Below are 21,405 nucleotides of genomic sequence, written 5' to 3'. Positions count from 1 at the left end.
TACATTGCAAATACAAAACCTGACTATCATTTCTGGGCTACTTGAGTCCACAACTGCTCATACGTCCCTTATGCTTAGTGTTACTATTATATAGTATTTGATTAGGACACTTTATTACTAAATTATGTCGAAGTAAATCAAGCATCTACACTGAAAATAAAAATTACATAAATCTGCTATTTTTATGAAATAATAATGTTTCTACGCTCTTAAAAATAAAGGTGCTTCATGATGCCATAGAAGAACATTTTTTTTCTAAATGGTTCCATAAAGAACCTTTAATATCTGAAGAACCTTTCTGTTTCACAAAAGGTTCTTTGTGATAAAAGAAGGTTCTTCAGATTATAAAAAGGTAAGAAAGAGATGGTTTGCCATCGCTGTGAAGAACCTTTTAAATCACCTTTATTTTTAAGAGTGTAACTAAATAATAGTAAGTGGTTTTGATATGTATTTGCTCGTAAATAAATAAAAGGTTAACAAGAGCACATTTTGCTAACTAGAGCAAAAAGGCTTATTTTATTCTCCAAGGTTGCCAATCAAGGGACTTCCCCTAAAATGTGTGGGAATAACTGATAACAGTTTGACCTGTTTTTCATCAGCTCTGCACCTTCCAGCAATTCACTCCATGGAGATGTGATTAGTTAAAAGGACAGTTCAGCCAAAAATGAAAATTACCTCATGATTTACTCACCCTCAAGCCTTTCTAGGTGTATGTGATGAATACAGTCTGAGTTATATTAAAAAAATGGCTCTTCCAAGCTTTATAATGGCAGTGATGGGTGTTGAAATTCAATAGTCCAACAGAAGTCAAGCTTTATTGTCATTCTGCTACATGTGTGGACATATAGTGGAACAAGACGTCGTGTCTCACAGGACCACTGTGCTACATACTAGTTAAGCATAATATAAACATACAACAGTACACGAATAAGAAAAGCAATTATAGACCTATACAACGGTTAACCATCTGACTATACATATACTATAAATACTATAAATATACTATAATAAATATTTGTCATTACATTTTTCATCACAAAACAGTGCCCCACACAAAACTGGGATTTGTAAAGAAATACTAAACAAAGGAAACTTTGCATCCTTTGCTCCTGTAAACAAAACTTGGTGTATGCTCATTATGTCATGTATGCTCATTATTTTTATATTATTTTTTAGTTTGGAGTTATTTTTAATATTTTTACCCAGGTGCTGTTTTTCTTTTTTGTTTTTTTTTTTTGGGTTCAGCCCATTGGGTCATTTTATTGGGTCATTTTTAATACTTTTCCCTAGGTGCTGGGTAGTTTTTCTGTAACTAAGCTGTTGGGGCATATTTAATGCTGGGTGATTTTTTTCTACCCAACCGCTGGGTTAAGCCTGTCTCTGATGAAACAAACAAGCTGCTGAGTTACAGTCAGAGTGCGGGCTTTTTGAGTACTCTACAGGTGAGACCAGTTCTCAGTGACACCGATTTGGTGCACTTCAGCAAAAATATATATATATTATTTAATTCTTTACTATGCTGTAAATTGTATTATTTTATGCAACGAAACATAAGGATGTGATGTCAGTCAGCTGCGTCAGCAGCGGTTGGTTTGCAGGATGGAAACACCATTTGTCTTGCATAAAATAAATAAATTTTATTTGTTATTTTACTGGGTTTAATTTAGATTAATATTAACACGTGTTTTCTAATGTTAGTACCGTTTGTTTATGGGCAGGTTTTGGAGTCAGTCACAGCATTTTTCAGCTGTGAAACATGAGGCCGAAGTCTGAAGTTCGCAGTTACCCCGGCGAACAGCAGTCCTTCACCGGCTCAGACTGAGGCGACACACCAGCACAAGAACTAGCGCTATTACAGAGAATGGTTAAATACACTAAAATTTAAATTCTACTTTTAAATGTTACATTTGTATGTCTTAAATGCTTGTTAAATGAGTTTAAATGTATGTAATATTGTAAACTATGCTGTATTCACAAAAAATATTTTTTTGCATTTTGCCCATGTGTTCTTGCTTAATAATAAATGTTCATCTTTTAATTATTGCTGTTGCTTCTAGTAATTCTGTGTGTGTGTTTTTCCAGTCCATTTTAAGCCAGCAATATAATAATTTGAAAACAATAGCTGACTTAAAAATAAAATAACACAGCATGTTTGGTAAAAACATTTAACCCAACCAGCTGGGTCAAAATAACCCAGCATGTGTTCTGTCCAATATTTACCCAGCGCTGGGTTGCCAAATAACCCAAGTTGGGTTGTTTTTAGCCCAGATTTTTTTAGAGTGTATAGATTACGGTTTATAAAGTTTTAAATATGGATATTTTTCTTACAAAAATGGACCAATTCACTTCAGGAGGCCTTTATTTTAAATTATTTTTTTATGATAGGTTGATGCATTTTATTGGACTTCAAAATCTCAACACCCATTCACTGTCATTATAAAGCTTAGAAGAGCCAGGGCATTTTTTAATATAATTCCGATTGTATTTGTCTGAGAGAAGAAAGTCATATACACCTTGGATGGCTTGAAGGTGAGTAAATCCTGAGGTAATTTTCATTTTTGGGTGAACTATCCCTTTAATATGTTAGAATGCATCACCAATAGAATTAGTCGGTCATAGATGCAATTCAACATAAATGCACTGCCTTTATTCAAGCGATTAAGACAGGCCAATTGCATGTAATCCTACAACAAAACGATTATAAATATAATTTCAATATTAAGTTTTCTGTGTAGCACACACTGCAACTACATTTCGGGCAACGCTGTTCTGTCCTATGGAATGCATCTATACCCGACGGAAAAGGCACATTACACAAGACCATATGCTGCCAAAGTTCCAACAGGGACCGTATTACCGTCTAATTCTGCATCGCAGGAAATGAAGGAATCAGTGCTGGCATTGAGTCTGATTAACTCTGCATGACTCCATCAATACCCCAGTGAGCTGGTCTGCTTCTCTCTCCACAGGTGAGCACTGCGTTCCCATTCCCAACAACAACACACTCATACAGACTAAAGTGTCCATCTATCTCCAGAGGTGAGGAGGAATTGTATCTGCAAATGATCTTACAAGACGACCTCCTGCATGAATAATAAATATAATTGCATTTAGAGGAGGGAGAGAGAGAGAGAGAAAGAAAGACAGAAACAGAGACAGCTACTGCTGCTACTGCAATTGCAATACAAACATAGCATTATTTGTTATGCCAATAAAGCACAATCGAGAATGCTCGGATTTAAAGGAATAAATGTAATCAAATTATCAAATTAGCACTAATTAACATTTGGGTGCTGAGTCTGACTATTAAAGCTCACAAAAGTAGACCAGAAGAGAAAAAAAGCAGCTCAAGTCAACTTCTTAATTATTCTTGTGCATGCAGCATTTCCAAGACTCGTGCGCCCTAAGTGCAGATAAAGACACCATCTGCTGGTAATTAGAGCTAAATAATATCAGACATTATAGCTAATCATTTTGACTGCAAATTTGATTAAAACCTGCGTATAATTCCGGTTAGTTTTTGTTTTTCTGAAAAAAGGGTCCATGTGTTGCGAAACCATAGACAGGGAAAAAGCGGCGCATTAAAACAGACTGATTATTCTTTTCCAAAAACCTTGGGAAACATATAAACATAAAAAGAATAACACGCCCAGTCCTAATCTTTTATAGCTCATTTGCGTTAAATGAGAAGGAATTACTGTGTATCACTACGGCCTGCTACAACAGCAAGGCATTGGCCTTAATGGCTTTTTATTAGCTTAATCTCCAAATTAAATGGTGTTTGAAGCTGAAGACGCTCTCTTTTCTACACTGTTATTACCCCCATCATCATGAACCCATTTTCCTGCCGAGACCAATTTGAATAAGACGAGAAGGCTGCTTCAAATCCGTGATGGCTGCGTGTGCGAGTGTGCGATGGACCTGCAGGCGAGAGCGAGAGAGAAAAAGAGAGAGATCCATAATGAGGGATGCTGGGGAATTGCCCTCCTGGAAGACCTGATGTGTTTCCAGTTGGCTGCCAGCTGCCAGAAATCAAGACAAACACTGATCATTGACAGGAGGATTAACACGGCTTCGCGCAGACGTACACACCTGAACACGCCGACGCGCAGAGATCTTTTAACGGGCGACGCTTAAAGCAAAAACTGCATTAATTAAATCAGTTACAGGCTTTCAAACATCTTTGACTCATATATTCAATTAGTCAGCAACATGGTGTAGCTAGCAGGGGGACATTATGGGTGTAATTAACAACGTATTAATGTGTAAATGAGACAAAACTCTCTCACTCTCCCTCTTTTTCGTCAGAAATTCACAAGTAAATAAATACATCTTTGACTACGCAAACATGTTTGCACCATATACTGCATTTGTTTCCTTAACTAAGGGCAATTTTTGGGCTGTGAAGACTATTTAAACGCTCTTAAAACACTCTTTTTACACTATCACTACTTTATTTAGTTTGTTTATCAGGAGAGTTCTGTCATTTTTGTCATTTCACTACAGTGTCATTCACAAATAACTACTCATGTCAAATTATTTATTTTGTTTGATAATATTCTGTGATGGAAATGACATGTGAAAAAGGCACAGTTGGAATAAAATGGAATAAAATGCCAAGCTCTTTTGTATAGCTTTTTATGTATCTTACAAATTTACAGCTTGCATGAAAATGATGAATGATATAATATTTTGGTACAATGATAGTTACAAAGGATATTTTTCTTCATATTCAGGAAAGAAATTGGTATTTGTTACAGGGAAAAGATGCAGGACAGTGGGAAAGAAAGAAAGAAAGAAAGAAACAAAGAAACAAAGAAACAAAGAAAGAAAAAGAAAATTCAGGTTGAAATTTCTGGGGGTATATATGTAAATATATATACATAAAATGCATTTAACAAATAGAAAAAATATTAAGGCATAAAAATTAAATAAGATAGAATGAAATAAAATACAGTGGAAAAATAAAAATAAAATGAAATAATAAAATAAAGTAGTACAATAAAATGAAATAATAAAATAATATAAATAATAAAATAACATAAAAAATAATAAAATAATAAAATTAATGAATAAAATAAAATAAACAATAATTCAGGTTGAAATTTCTGGTGGGGTAAAACTATAAGGAGTAAAACTATAAAATATATACACATAAAATGCATTTAATAAGTAGGAAAAAATAGGCATAAAAGTAAAATTAAATAATAAACTACAGTGAACAAAATAATAAAATAAAATAAAGTAATAAAATAATAAAAAAGTAAAATAAAATAATAAAATACCGTAAAAGAAATAAAAATAATAAAATAAAGTAATAAAATAAAACTAAAATAAAATACAGTAAAAAATTAAATTTAATAAATAAAATTAAATAAAAATAAAATTAAATAAGAATAATAAAATAAAAGCAATAAAATACAAAATAAAATAAAATAATAAAATAAAAAGCAAAATAAAATAATAAAATACAGTAAAAAAATGTAAATAAAATTAAATAAATAAAAATAATAACAAAATAAAATAAATAAAATAAAGTAATAAAATATAAAGAAAATAATAAAATAAGAAGTAAAATAAAATAATAAAATGCAGTAAAATAATTAAAATAATAAAATTAAATAAATAAAATTAAATTAAAATAACAACATACAATTAAATAAAAATAATAAAATAAAAGTAAGTAATAAAATAAAATAAAAAGTAAAATAAAATTAATTATACAATTAAATAAATAAAAATAATAATAACAAAATTAAAAATAAAACAAAATAAAGTAATAAAATACAAATAAAATAATAAAGTAATAAAATAAAAAGTAAAATAAAATTATAAAATACAGTAAAATAATAAAAAATAATAAAATTAAATCAATAAAATTTAATAAAAATAATAACATAAAATTAAATAAAAATAATAAAATAAAGTAATAAAATAAAATAAAAAGTAAAATAAAATAATAAAATAAAATTATATATATATATATATATATATATATAAAAATTCAATTATTAAAGAATAGTTTTACTGTGACCTTCATGTAACAACAACAAAAAAAACATCCACCTCGGAACATAGAACTTACTTTTGAAGAAACACAGATATCTTGAAAATACAGACTTAAATATTAAATATGAAAACGTGAGGAGAGTGTGAAAGGACAAAAGAAAGTCAGAGAGAAAAGCAGCATAAAGCTGATATATTTTTGCTGCTGTAATGCTGCAGTAGTGTCTTCGCTGGCAAGCTAGAGTACATCAATAATGCTGCATCCAAAACCCAAGCAATTGATTTACTCCATGTGGAAAACTTTTCTCTATAATCCAGAGACATCTGTTATAAGATTTGAGTTTTTAAATATTTCTCCAGCGTTATTATTGCACAGCATAACCGATCAAAATTAGACTGATCAATTACATGAGTCAATGACATGACACCAGCTGGGCTTTTTTAACTTTTTGAAACACTGGAACATAAAAACGTGTGTGTGATGCTGACAAGGGGACAACATGACATGACAGCACAACTAGGAACAGCACAAGCTCCTCAGTGCTTCATTAGTATCCAGATGCTGCTCCTCTCCTCCCTGCAGCTAAACTGCTTTGACAGAGAGATACCACACAAATTTGGAATGAACAAATTGGCTTGAGACTTTGCTGTCAACATTTGGTAAGTTAATAACAGTGAAGACATCATTCTGCCTTTCTCTCCACATCAACAACTGTTGCTTTGATTGAAATCCATCTACATTAAGTCTGCACACTACCATGACCCAAACAAAAACTCTTAAACCTGAAACCAGCCCTAAGACCAAACCCTACAGTAGCTCTGACTGCATCTGCCCTTGATCTATCAATCTAATGCTAACATTCTTTAAGAGATACTTCACTCAAAAATGTTCTCATGCCATCCCAGATGTATATGACTTTCTTCAGATGAACACAAAGAAAGTTTTTAGAAAATAATCCATCTCTGTGAATTTTCATTTAACAAGCAAAACGTGAAAATGACAGTAATCCATACAACCCTATTTGATGAATCAATGTCTTTAGTAAGTTAGAAAAATACTTATTTATATACCTACATTTGAATACTTGTTTTACATTTAAACTTCGAGAGTCTCTGCTATGATCTTGCTACATATTTTACACACACACACACATATATGTATATATATATATATATATAATTATGTGTAATTGTCTGTGCGTGTATAATTAAAAATAATTAATATATTAAATGTATTATAATATAAAAGTACTATATTATAAAACTATTTTTATTTATTATATATAGAATTTTATATAATATATATAATTTATTTATTATTTTTATTATTAATGTTTTTTAATATTTTAAGATATTTAAAAAAAAAAATATATATATATATATATATATATATATATATATATATATATATAACAAAAATAAATAATAAAGAATTGTAATTTTATATTTATTATAATTATTATATATTTATTATATTAATTATTTTTAAATAATGAAAAATATTACAAATTGAACAAGTGAAAGTTTATTTTATATACTGTATATACAGATGTGTGTGTGCAAAATTTTTATTATTAATATTTATTATTATTATTATTATTATGTATTTATTTATCATTAATAGTACTGCTATTTTATAATACATTTAATAATTTTTTAATTATTTTTAAATAATTAAACATATTACAAATTAAATTAAAAAAAGTGTAATTTATATTTATTAATATTTTAAGATTTATATATATATATATATATATATATATATACACACATCTTAAAATAATACATTTTAATAATAAAATAATTAGTAAATAAATTATATATAATTACAATTGTATATATTATAATTATAATGTATTATATTATATTTAATATATTCATATTAATATTCATGAATAATTAAAAAATATTACAAATTAAACAAATGAAATATATATATATAAATTATCATTAAAATTATTACTGTATATTATAATATATGAAATATATAAATTATTTTTAAATAATTAAAAATATAACAAATTAAACAAATGAAAAAAATATATATACACATTTATATATTATTTTATTATTAATATTTATTAATATTAGATTAAATATAATCTAATCTTAGATTATATGTACATTAATAATGAATAAATATACATATTAACAACAAACTGGCATTATGTACTGGGTATTATTACTATTTGTACCTAAAATATACATAGAAACATACAAGATGTATATCTTCCTTTCTTCTATTATTATTACTATTTATACCAATTTTAAAACAATTGTAATTTTATAAGGTCTATTTTGTACTAACTGTAAACTGTGTAGCAATTATGCATATAACTATAATGGCAATGACTGGTCAAAACAACCATGACACATTCTGGAGAGGAGAGCCATTTTTTCATACATGTAACGAGCAAACCAAGTGTTTTTTTTTCCCCGGGTATATAATGTACTGGCTAACCTAAAGCATTTTTAATAACAAAAAGTGATGAGAATAAAAAGTCAAAGAGCACAGGTCACTACAAGCCCTTGTGAGAGCACTTAAAGTGATATCATGTACTACCAATTGGTCTTGAGACAAGACCTAAACAAGATCAAGACTTCAGTACTGCAGTAAATTACCAAGGCAAGTGCATACAGTGCACATAGATATGAATGGTCAGACTGAAAGGTTAGATTATTAACCTGCTGCCCTGCCTCACATACGGTTCACACAGCCATCAACCAGTACAATAACCACTAGTGGTCTGTGCGCTCAATAGACTGCTCAAGTAGAATGTTATTAGTAATGGGTCGCTGTCTTGATTTCTGTCCCACTCAAATGGCTACTCTTCATTGGGCAGGGATTGAGCGGCCATTAATCAGAAGGCTGGCAGCTGCTGGACTAAAACTAAAGCTGTTAGATTTGCAGTCTGTGTAACGGGGGGGGACTGCTTTCACAAACATAGTCAATAGGCCGTTTTCACAATCTGTGACGTTACTTCCGACATTCTTGTCAATGGAACGTTGACAAAACAATTCAGCTAAAGTTGAACTTGACAATAAACGCATTAGCTTGAATAACAGTATCTGAAGGGACAGTAAGGGCAAAGTGTTAATGTTCATGAAGAAAAATGAGACATGCATGAGTTACCTATCCATCTTTTTCTTTTTTCAGGCAGAAGGACTCAAAAATATTTCGTACCCAATCACTTGGTATTTACCTGAGATCGCAGAACATTTAGCATCAGTTCTGTGACTTACACTCAATTTTGCTGTGCCCTTTTCTATTAACAGTAAATATGCCAGCATCTAACACACATAGCCTAGTCCATGCGTTCCTGATCATTTTTGCTTCGCGCTGAGGCTCATCTCTCTGGAGGCCGAGCCGAGGTCTTAAGTAGAACAGGTGTTCACATTTTTTAAGGAGAGGCAAGGAGTCTATCTTTGTCGCGGACAGAAGGCTTGAAGGGAGAAATGCTGGCCAGTAGTACAGATACGCATCGCCCGTTGGGCAGAGTTCCAGTGCGCGGCAGTTGGAGACGCGCGGCCTGTCTTATCTTCTGTCCGGAGACAGCTGTGACGCAGCAGTGCGTAGCGCCGCAATCAGGTGTGAGTCACCTGAGCGGAATGCTGATAGCGGGACAATCTGACAGCCTCTCCCGCGCTCATCACGACGGGACTGAAAGAGACAGACAGCGACGCCTTACAGCAAATGGTGACCTTTAAGAAGATTAATTTGTTTACCAACAAAGGTAGTGGCTGTCACTCGGCTGGTGATGATCATGATGCTGTCAGCCGGATGAGAGAGAGTTTAGTGGAGTCATCTGTTCAGTTTATCTTCTCTGTCAGTCTTTCATCAACAGCTGTAAGGACATCTCTCCAGTAAACACCAGTAATGCTAATGAAATATTTTACAGTAATACTAAGGCCAACATATGGTTATAATAGTGTTCTTCTTCCTTCTATTTTTATTTTTCATTTTACTTTAATGCTCTAGTTACACTCTAGTTAAAAAAAAACGCTGGGTTAAAAACACTTTGTGTTTAACCCAACCTTGTGTGTTAAACTATTTGTTTTATTTCTTGCTTAAAATAAACCCAAATGTGACCACAAAATCAGTCATAAGGGTCCATTTTTTTTCCATTGATGTATGGTTTGTTAGGATAGGACAATATTTGGCCGAGATACAACTGTTTGAAAATCAAATAAATAAATCATGATATTGAGAAAAAATGCCTGTAAAGTTCTTAGCAATGCATATTACTAATCAAAAATTACGTTTTGTTATATTTACGGTACAGCATTTACAAAATATGTTCATGGAGCATGATCTTTACTTAATATCCTAACTATTTTTGGCATAAAAGAAAAATCTATAATTTTGACCTATACAATGTATTTTTGGCTATTGCTACAAATATACTTGTGCTACTTACAATTGGTTTTGTGGTCCAGAGTCAGACATCAGGTAGAAAATGAACATTTATTAATATGTTCAATAAGTGAACATTTTGATTATTCAGATGCCTCTAGTAATAATGTCGTCTTCTTTTTTTTACAACATATTTTGGGTTCATTTTTAAGCCAGCCGTATAGTAATTTTTAAACAAGAGTTGAGATAAATAAAACTACCAAGAAGGCTAGGTTAAACATTTTACCCAACTGCTGGGTCAAAACAACCCAGTCTTTTTTTTTGTTACTTTATTAGTTTTCCTAGCACTTTTGATAGACTTTTTAAATGTATGTTTTCACTATTTTTAGAAAAGAAAAGAAAAGAAAAGGAGATTTTAACTGCATTTATAATAATATTCACTGGTTTAGTGAAATAATATTCACAAGATTTAGCAAATTCAGCGAAGGGGGTATTGCACTTATGTCAGTTACCCGGATGGACGGCCAAATTGGCAATACTCAGATGTAAACAACAGCATGGGTTGCACGGTTAATGTACTACTGAATACATTGTTCTGCTAATTTATGCTGTCTAAACCACAGAAGAAACGTGTGGAAGCTGCTAAATCATATAGAGAAGGACTTTGTAAGCAGGAAAGGGCGCAATATTTTGACAAACTTAAGTTAATAGGTGGTAAATATACATGTGAGCAGTATTACTTAAGATATGAGCCTAATACTTCACCTACCTGACCAGAAACGATAAGAACAACCATGAATGTTGTCAAGATTCTTGCCCTGGAAATCCTGGTTCAGTCTGGCCAACCACAAACGCCTTAGACAGCTTTTTCCACTCTTCTCCTTGATTTGTTGTAACTTTTGGCAGTCTATAATACTCCAAATGTTTTCCCCCATCCAACCGATTAGTACAGCCCAAAACATGACAATAATTGGGCATTTTCAGCAGCAATAATCAGCTAAATAGGCGAGTTTTGTTCGGTGGCATTGTTTGCATTCAGTTCTGCCAATCTGCTGGATTCGCATATGAAAACACTATAGAATTTAACATTAGTTTGTCAAAATATTGTGCCCTTTCCTGCTTACCAAGTCCTTCACTGTATGATTTAGCAGTTTCCGCACATTTTTTTCGTGGTTTAGACAGCATAAATTAGCAGAACAATGTATTCAGTAGTACATAATTGTGCAATCCATGCTGTTGTTTACATCCAGGTAACTGACCATATTGTGAGGTAAGTACAGACCCTCTAAATGATAAACAGACATCAATAAAGAAGGAACCAACGATAGAAATATCCACAAAAACTTTAGATTGTTTACAGTCATTAATACATTTTACAGCTTTCTTATTTTAATATTGTCTGGGGGGTTTTGGGAGGGTTTTTGTAGGTATTAGGTATACCGGCTTATTTCCCCATATTCAGGCCCTGTGTATTGGCCTACAGTATTTATGCACACTAAATTATAAGGGGCACTTTAGTTAAATAATGAATCTTATATTCCCATATATTCTTTATATTACTAATATTCATTAAGACATGTCAAAATACAACAAAATTAGGAAAAATTTCTTTACCTGAACAGTCCTTCGAGTTTTCAGCCATTTTCTGTTTTTAACTCAGGACGCTTGACCACTTCCAATGGCCTTATGGGATAGTAAAATGTTCACTGGTTGCACATTTCGACAAAGCAGTAGGTCATCCGGTTACTGTTCGCCATATCTTTCGTGAATTTTCCATATTTGGATATACAACTAACGTTAACCTAAATTGTCCCGCTTTTTTGCAGTCCAGACATCATAGTACGAAGTGAATATTTAGAATGTTGGTTTATACTCAAATGTGGAGAAGCAGGTTCTTTGTAATTCGACGTACATTCCGAAAGCACGTGAATTCTGACGCAGCTTATGTGTTCACTACAATAAAACTAGGCCTGTTGGTGGAGACCGGAAAACGCTAATCCCGGGTTTACTCTACAATAAAGACCAGGTGTTAACTGTTTTGCTTGACTGAAAAAATCAGAGACTTTAAACGATGATTGATGGTGATTCAACAGAGCAAACAAACTCTGCCCGTCTGGATGCTTCAGTCAGTCAACACACACTCGTGACAGCGAAATGCGGTGACGCGTTACTCAAATCTGCCCACAGAGGGCGACAGCACGACGGAAATAATCCACCAGACTGCAGCTCACCTAACCTGAAATTTGTAAGAAAACTGTAAGGAAACAAATTCAGCTGCCTCATGAACCTGAAACAAACCTTGACCCGGTGCCCTACACATTCGAGAAGCAGTGAATGATTCACGAGCGTCAGTGTTAGTAGGTTTTGACCCTCAAACCTCAGCGTTAATTTTTCAGCAGCAGAGCTGGGTTGAGAGTTTAACCAGCTAAACTCTTAGTCTGGTGTCTGTCTGATCCGTCAGTGAGGAGTAGATGTGTTCTAGATATTTAAGCATTTGCCTGAATTGCTTGTTTGCATACTGAGAGAAATCTGTGTTTGAATAAAGATTATGAGGTGAGTGTCCCTACTATTTACTCATTTGCACCAGGTGATCTACTGAAGTCACCACACACCTGGACTATTTCAATATGAGCAAGCTGTCCCACTCTTTAACCTATGTTTTACTGACAAACAAACATTTTTTGAAGACACATGTGTGGTTGAGATGAATTCCAGTGCCTCCCTGCCCTTAGGGTCCTCCGAACAAAGAGAGCTTTCATATTTCAGCAAGGAGAGAAGTGTGTGCTAGGTCGCAGGCCAGGGTTGTGTTACCTGTATCCTAGCAATGCAGCTTTTACGGCATTGTCATGATCTGAAAAAAAAAAAATTAAGCAGAACTTGACTGATGCACAGATATAACAGACAAATCAGATGAATGAGACGTTTTCATTTACATATTTATTAAAAGTACAACGATAACAAACAATTATTTTTTTCTCATCAAACTTTAAAGATGCAGAGAAATAATAACGATTATATACTTATACAAAGAAGAAACCTAACAATGTCAAGCACAACAATCACCACTAAGCCACAATGTCACTGAATGTGAAAGTTTAACACAAGCACAATAAATGCACGTTACTTAAAATATATTCAACAATTTGTTGAGAAAATGAGATTTGATTTTTTTTTTCTCTCAAAGAAAACATGTTTGCTTAGATGGACAATAAATCACTTCCTGAATAACTTCAGTACCTTCTATTTAGTCTTTGCCGGATGACATCAAGAGGTTTAAATACATTTCAAGGAATCCTAGTCAATCTGACTTTATCAAAGTAAAGTCATAAACATTTACGCACACAGATGTCACACATCTTTTCTACCGTCTGTGAAGTACACAATGCACCTAAACGCTACACTTTCATCCATGATTTCTGTACGACACGCTGAGAGACCAGAGATTTTTTGGAAAGGCATGCAAAGAGCTCCTCTCCACTGAACTGAAGGTACTGTACATGATCTGGCTTTCACAAAGCCCATTGTGACATTTCCCTTCTTTAAGCCCTTCTCCATATCCTATGACGTATAAAAATACAGGGTTAACCTTACAAAAACCTGCCAGCAGTACAAGCCCCACCTTTCAACAGTTACAAACAGAGGTAAGAGCATTTACTTGTTCATCCCGTTCCACTTCTGAAAAAATATTTGGTAGCAAAATAGAGAGTCTACAGTACAAATGGCATGAATTTCAGAAAATAGGCATGCATAATCAATTTATTAGACAATTTATTTACAAATTCAGCTGAGAAAGGATCACAACCCTGAGTGGTCCAACGCTGGACAACCCACTTACTCAACAACACGGGTAAACGCCTGTGAAGTCTCCAATATACTATTTACAAACTCTGTTATGAAAGTTGACACGAAGGCACACTCACTCAGTTTTATTTCTGGAGGATGAGAACACATACCGTGAGATATGAAGTGCCAACTTCTTAGTGCGCAAAATGATGTAATGCCCAGTTTTCGAAATCTACCGCTACACACAGAGAAACTTCTCCGAAGCGGACAATTGAGAGGCCTCACCAGACCTTGAAGAGCTCCTCACCCACTCACAAAAGACACTGAGTGAATAACAATGAAAGCACGAAAATACATGGAGTTATAAGAGTGATGAATCCAATAATTCACATTCATTCACACAGAACAGACAATCGGTTCAATGCAGACAGTGATGAAATCAACACTAGACAAAATGCTCACTGAGGACGACTGGCACAGTTATAACATCCTCAAGTAATGTTCATATACATGCTTAGCTTGTTTAGAGATGAAAACACTACAACTGGAAAACTGCTGTAGGAAGAGTAGCGTATCAAGCTCTCTGCATCTGTGCAATGACAAAAGGCCCTAACATTTCAACAAACATAACAGAGATATTGTGAAGCATAGATAACACTTTTTTTTAAGTGTTACACAAACTGTTATGTGCACATATGAAGTTTGTTGTCTAGTATTGTGTGCAGTGAATCTTAAAAAGGTGAACTGCTAATGTATGGGAATTCAAGGTTGTTGGAGAAAATATATTAATTTGGGTTTTAAATGTTTGTAAATCTTATAAAGATGTATAAGAGCTCTTGATATGTACTACAAAACATTATGACATGGGCCAAGTTTCCATTATTTAGCTGAACTGATATTTGGAAAAACTTCATATTTTCACTTTATAAAAAAGCACTTTTTCATGTCTCTAAAAACTATTCAAGCCTCTTATATACCTGTTAAGGTAAACGTGTACCTAACACAGCATAGTAAAAGACAGGACAGAGGAGAGATCTTACATATACATGCTATATAACAACATATAACATAAATGGCAATATTTTATATCAATAATGGCAATAAAAATGGCTAACAACAACATAAAAACGAATATATACATATACTGTAATACACTCCAACATGAGAAAGTGCTACCGAGTCTGTGGAACCCAAATGGTTGGTGGGTATGAAGGTCTTCAGCCTTTGACTCCTGAAGGAACTTTTTTCTTCTTTCCAGATCTTGTGGCTTGTATATGTTGTATATGTGTAGGGAGTGTTTTTCCTATGATACACTGGAGCAGCGGATGGAGGGGGAGCCCATCTGAGTGAGCACTTTGTCCAGCCACTGGAGAGGACCGTTCAGGTGCAGTTCTATCCAGCAGGGGGTGCTAGTCACTGTCTGCCGCCTGACAGCATTAAAAAGAGAGAGAGATATGTACTTTATATGGCATTTCTTAAGCAATAAGCACTTTCGGTGATTGGTATATGAATATCCTTGCACATTAATTATCCTTTGCATGCCTTTGTTTTGATCACAAATCACTTCAGATGTTTCTTTTGGACAAGAGCACGTTCTTGCATTTAAAACAGCTTGATGGAGCAGAACTGTCAAAGCTCTTTTAGACATATTCTGCTTTAAATTAAATGCCACTTGGTTAGATATTTTATTATTATCTAAATTAAATAAAATTGGAACATTAAATGTGATTTAAACAGATCGTTCACCCAAAAATAAAAAAAAGTATGTAATTTACAATAATGTTGTTTAAAATGTTTAAACTATCTTAAAATTTGTTTTGTCCATACAATACGAGTCATTGGTTACCAAAATATCTTCCTTTCATAGAAGTCATACAGGTTCGGAACACCATGAGGAATTTTAAATGTTTGGGTGAACTCTCTCTTTAAGTTTCCACTATGTGATCATACAAAAAAGGTTTTAAAGGTTTGTTTCTAAAACTAATAATACAGTATGTATACACATACACATACTACCAGTCAAAAGTTTTTGAACAGTAAGATTTTTAATGTTTCCTCTGTCTCTTCTGTTCACCAAACCTGAATTTATTTCATCCAAAGTACAGCAAAAATAGTACAATTTTAAAATATTTTTTACTATTTAAAATAACTGTTTCCTATTTGAATATATTTTAAAATATCATTTATTCCTGTGATTTCAAAGCTGAATTTTTAGCATAATTTCTCCAGTCAGATGATCCTTCAGAAATCATTCTAATATTCTGATTCTGCTCAAAAACTCTTTCAGGTTTCTTTGATGAATAGAAAGTACAGCATTTATCTGAAATAGAAATCTTTTGTAACATTATAAAAGCATTCCTGCTAACTTGAAGTACACATTTCTATAATTTCTTCTTATAAATTTCAATAATTTGTTACAGAAGGTTTTTATTTCAGATAAATGCTGATCTTTGGATCTTTCTATTCATCAAAGAATCCTGAAAAAAAAATGTACTTAACGGTTTTAAATATTGATAATAATAATTAAAAAAACATTTTTTGATCATAGGAATAAATTACATTTTAAAATATATTCAAATAGAAAGCACTTATTTTAAATAGTAAAAATATTTCACAATATTACTGCTTTCGCTGTATTTTGGAACAGCAGAAGAGATTTCTTTATTAACATTATACCAACAGTATTTTTTAAAAAGGTTTCACACAGTTTGATTGACCATGTCTCTGACATAGTAAATAATTCACTGGAGACGGGCATTTTTCCTAATGCTTTCAAAAACAGTGTAGTGAAGCCACTTTTAAAAAAAAACGAACCTGGATTGTTCTCTTCTTAATAACTACAGGCCAATTTCTAATATCTCATTTTTAAGTAAGATTTTAGAAAAAGTTGTACTGCAACAGCTTAATCAGTTTTTAGATGAATATAGTATTTGGGAGAAATATCAGTCAGGTTTCAGACAAGGTCATAATACAGAGACAGCAATATTAAAAGTAGTAAATGATCTGAGATTAAATACAGACAAAGGTAATGCATCAGTTTTAATCCTTCTGGATCTAAGCGCAGCATTTGACACGGTCGATCACTGTATTTTGATAAATAGATTAGAAAAACGTCTAGGTCTCTCTGGTAACGTTTTAAATTGGTTCAAATCATACATTACAAAAAGGACATTTTTTGTGAATATAGGGGATTGTATATCAAAGAATCACGATATATACTATATGGTGTTCTACAAGGTTCCATCCTTGGGCCAGTTTTGTTTTTAATATACATGCTTCCTCTTGGGAACATAATTCAGAAATATGATATGAATTACCATCTTTATGCTGATGACATACAATTATATGTATCAGTTGAGCCGAAAGATACTGCTGTGATAAAAAATTTGTCCAACTGTCTGTCCAGCATTGTAAAATGGATGAATGAAAATCTTTTAAAACTAAACAAAGATAAAACTGAAATTCTTATTGTGGGTAAAAAACCTGAGCGGGAGAGGATTGAAGCTGAATTGAGTTTCTTAGCTATACAATGTAAGACAGAGGTAAAGAATCTGGGTGTCATTTTGGACTGTGATCTGAGTTTTAAGTCTCATATTAACCAAGTTACAAAAACACGTTTCTATCATCTAAGAAACATTGCCAAGATTCGTCTGTTTTTATCTCTCGATGATGCTAAGAAACTAATTCATGCATTTATATTCTTTCGACTAGATTATTGCAATGCTGTGTATACTGGTTTACCTAAGGGTTCTATAGTTAAGCTGCAATTGATACAAAATGCAGCAGCTAGAGTATTAATGAAATTGAAGAAACGGGAACATATCACACCGGTTTTAATGGAATTACATTGGTTACCAGTGCACCAAAGGATTGATTTTAAGATTCTTATTTTAGTTTATAAAGCATTGCATAATCTTGCACCTTCTTATATCTCTGATTGTCTGTTAAGATATAATCCTAAACAAATGTTACGATCTTCTAGTGCTGGATTTTTAGCATATTACACAGTAAATCTTAAGCAATCTGGTGGTACTTCTTTTAGTCACTATGCTCCAAAAATTTGGAATTGTCTTCCAAACAAAGTAAGAGAGTCCACTAGTACTCATATTTTTAAAAACCGTGTTAAAACATACCTTTTTAAAGTTGCCTATGTGCATAATAGTGTGTGAGGTGTGTGTATTTTTTATTTATCTTTATTATTTTTCTTTTCTTCTTTGTCTTTAATTTTTATAATTTCCTATTATATTCTATTATGTTTTGTTTATATTTGTTGAATCATTTGTACCATGCTGATGTTTTTTTTTTTTGCCTGTGAAGCACTTTGAGTTGCATTCTATGTATGAAAAGTGCTATACAAATAAAGTATTATTATTATTATTATTATTATTATTATTATTATTATTATTATTATTATTAACAAAAAATATACTGATCAAAAACTTTTGACTGGTGGTGTATAATAATATAAAGATTTTTTTCAAGACTCTCGGATTGTCCACTAACATCCTTTACTGTGACTGACCAGTGGGGGATTTCACAGAGTTTACTGGTTTGCCTGGATATGAATTGTGTGTGTAAACTGCCGTTCTCTGCTTTCGTCCCTCACAGGGACGGTTTTCACTGCCAAACACACTTCTTTTACATTCCACAATGCTTACACAATACGTTTTTATGTTTCCTCGCTTGTGCTCACACACACACACACACACACACACACACACACACACACGTGAACAGACTCGGTCCTGAAAGTGCTGTTCATAACACCTTACACTGCTCCACTCCTCACTGGGACTTCCTCTAATCCATACACCCACACACACACGTGTGTAAGTCTCTCCTGAATCTCAGTTCCTCTCCTCCTACATGAGTTAGTCACTAAGCACTGAGAGGATAAATCAGGAAAAAATTACAGACAAATAGATTATAATTTCATTACTAAGGCTAAAACAACTAAATCTATAATGAAAACAGCCTGCAATAAATTTCAATATTGATTAATCAAATCTTAACACTGCACAAACCTCTGAGTTTTTAAAATGTTATTGTCATACTGTTAGATATTTGTAACTGCAAACAAGCATGTATGTGTCAATCAATAGGTGGTCAACAGAAAATAATACCCACTGTTTTATAAAAGTTTTAAATTAACCCTACTTGACACGTAAAAATCTACACCTACACTACTGTTCAATATTTTTGGGGTTGGTAAAATTGTCTCATAGGCTCCCCTGAAATATTATTACAGTTTAAAATAACTAATTTTCTAATTTAATTTATTTTAAAATGCAATTTATTCCTGTGATGGCAAACCTGAATTTTCAGCAGCCATTATTCCAGACTTCAGTGTCACACGATCCTTCAGAAATCATTCTGATATGCTGATTTGGTGCTCAAGAAACCCAAGAAATGTATTATCAGGTTTAAAAACTGCTGTGCTGCTTAATATGTTTATGGAAACTGTGAACATTCAAAAGAACAGCATTTATTTGAAATAAAACTTTGTTACTACAAATGTCTTTTGAATCCAAACTTTTAAATGATAGCTTATATAAAGTACATGTAATGTTTTTTTAAACATAAAATTAAAAGTACTGTGATTAAAAACCATTCTGCCTCTTAACTATTAGTTTCGGTTATTAAACTTTGGTTATTTCAACTGTTCTGCTGCTTCTGCGTTGTTTTGAATCACTTCACAATGCAATTCTTACATATTTTAGACTCTTTTTATTACAGCTCTATCCACAAATGATGCGTCCAACCACTGTTTTTTTTTCTTTCCTCGCAGCTTTTTGTATTGATCGTTTGACTCTCTCTGATTCTTCAACACACGTTTCTCAGTACATTTTTCATTGAAAGTTTAAAAGAACAGCATTTACTTGAAACAGAAATCCTTTGTAACACTATAAATGTCTTTACTGTCACTTCTGATCAATTTATTGCATCTTTACTGAATAAAAGTACTAACTACGTTCAAAAAAAATTCTTACCGACTCCATACTTCTGAACGGTAGTCTATGTGCAGCACAATATTGTGTTTCAAATCACTTCACAATGCAACCTTTTTGTTTTATACCCTTTTCATTACAGCACTAACCAACAATGTGTCTGCCCACTGTTTTTTTTTTTTTCCTTGAAGCTTCTTTTATTGATCGTTTGACTGTCTCTCGTTTTTCAACACGAGTTTCTCAGTAAATCTTTCATTCGTCTATGAATAGACCTCGGCTGTTTATAAGGACAGTGCTGAAATACAGTATAAGCAAGTCTACTGAGAGAGAAAAAGAGATGATGTAGTGGAAAGAGAGAAATCTGGAGAGCAGGAGCCAAAAAGTTACCTCTCCTAATGAGCACATTTAATGTCAAGCTTCTGAAAAAGACAATGGGTTTAAAAGAAGGGGCAGCTTAGGTGACAGACAATGGTACTGTGCTGTTCTACGTCATGATATTCACTGACGTGATGGTAAATACAGGGTCCGACCATAAAGTGCTCAAATGGCATTTTTAAACTGCAACAGGGACAGTTTGTCAGCACTTAAAGAGGTGGATCTGAAGGTGGGGAGACGTGGAGGGGCGTGAGAGAGAGAGAGTGGGTGTCTGCTGAAACCCGACACAGCTCAGATTGTGTCTCCACACGCCAAGCTGTCTGGAAACCACAGTCTCACTCTCTCTCACACCAGTCTTACTCTTTCCTATTTTCTTCTCAAGCTTCGTTACACATGTCCCTGGTCAAAACCCACAACTGCTTCTGATTAGGGTCTTGGTTCCTTGGGTTCAAACAATGAAGTTACTCAAAAGAGCAAGAGGGGGAGAAAGAAAGAGATCAGGAAACTCTGAGAGGTTTTGAAGCACACCATGTGTGAGTTTGTTTGGTGTGGAATGGTTTCCAGTGCAGACCTAACAGTTTATATGACGGACACGCTAAGCTGGTGGACACCGGGTTGTCTTGCTACGTCAGAACTCTTCACCAGAGCAGGAAAAACAGTTACCGCAGACCCTTCCTTGACCCTGCAGGTCTGTCTATACTAAAATAGCCTTAAAACGACACTCCCTCCTATTGTTCTATGGAGCAGTAAAATAGTTTGGGCTTCCATTATTATCAACTTCTATCTTTACTATTTATATCTGCTGATAACTGGAGATTTTTACTTTATCGTTTTCAGTTGATACTGGATATTAGGGATGCCAAATATTATTAAAATACTGGCTGATACCTGTAAGCTGATTCTTTTCAGCTAGGGATGCCCTCGACTAAAGATTTTTTC

The 21,405-nt window shown here is 33.1% G+C and overlaps 1 protein-coding gene across 2 annotated transcripts in view; it reads right to left on the bottom strand.

Annotated features, from left to right (window-relative positions):
- Positions 1 to 13,520: 13,520 nt before the first annotated feature.
- smad3a (SMAD family member 3a) overlaps positions 13,521 to 21,405 on the bottom strand; it is a 37,219-nt gene continuing 29,334 nt past the window's right edge. For both annotated transcript variants that reach the window (XM_051115099.1, XM_051115100.1), the window contains exon 9: positions 13,521 to 15,570. In XM_051115099.1, the coding sequence (XP_050971056.1) occupies positions 15,447 to 15,570 (124 nt within the window). In that variant the 3' untranslated portion in view covers positions 13,521 to 15,446. The remainder of the gene's footprint in view (positions 15,571 to 21,405) is intronic.

The sequence above is a fragment of the Labeo rohita genome, chromosome 7, assembly GCF_022985175.1.
Source record: "Labeo rohita strain BAU-BD-2019 chromosome 7, IGBB_LRoh.1.0, whole genome shotgun sequence".
NCBI classification, from domain to species: domain Eukaryota; kingdom Metazoa; phylum Chordata; class Actinopteri; order Cypriniformes; family Cyprinidae; genus Labeo; species Labeo rohita.
The sequence above is the reverse complement of the archived record's forward strand: the minus strand, read 5'-3'. Positions and strand labels throughout refer to the sequence as shown.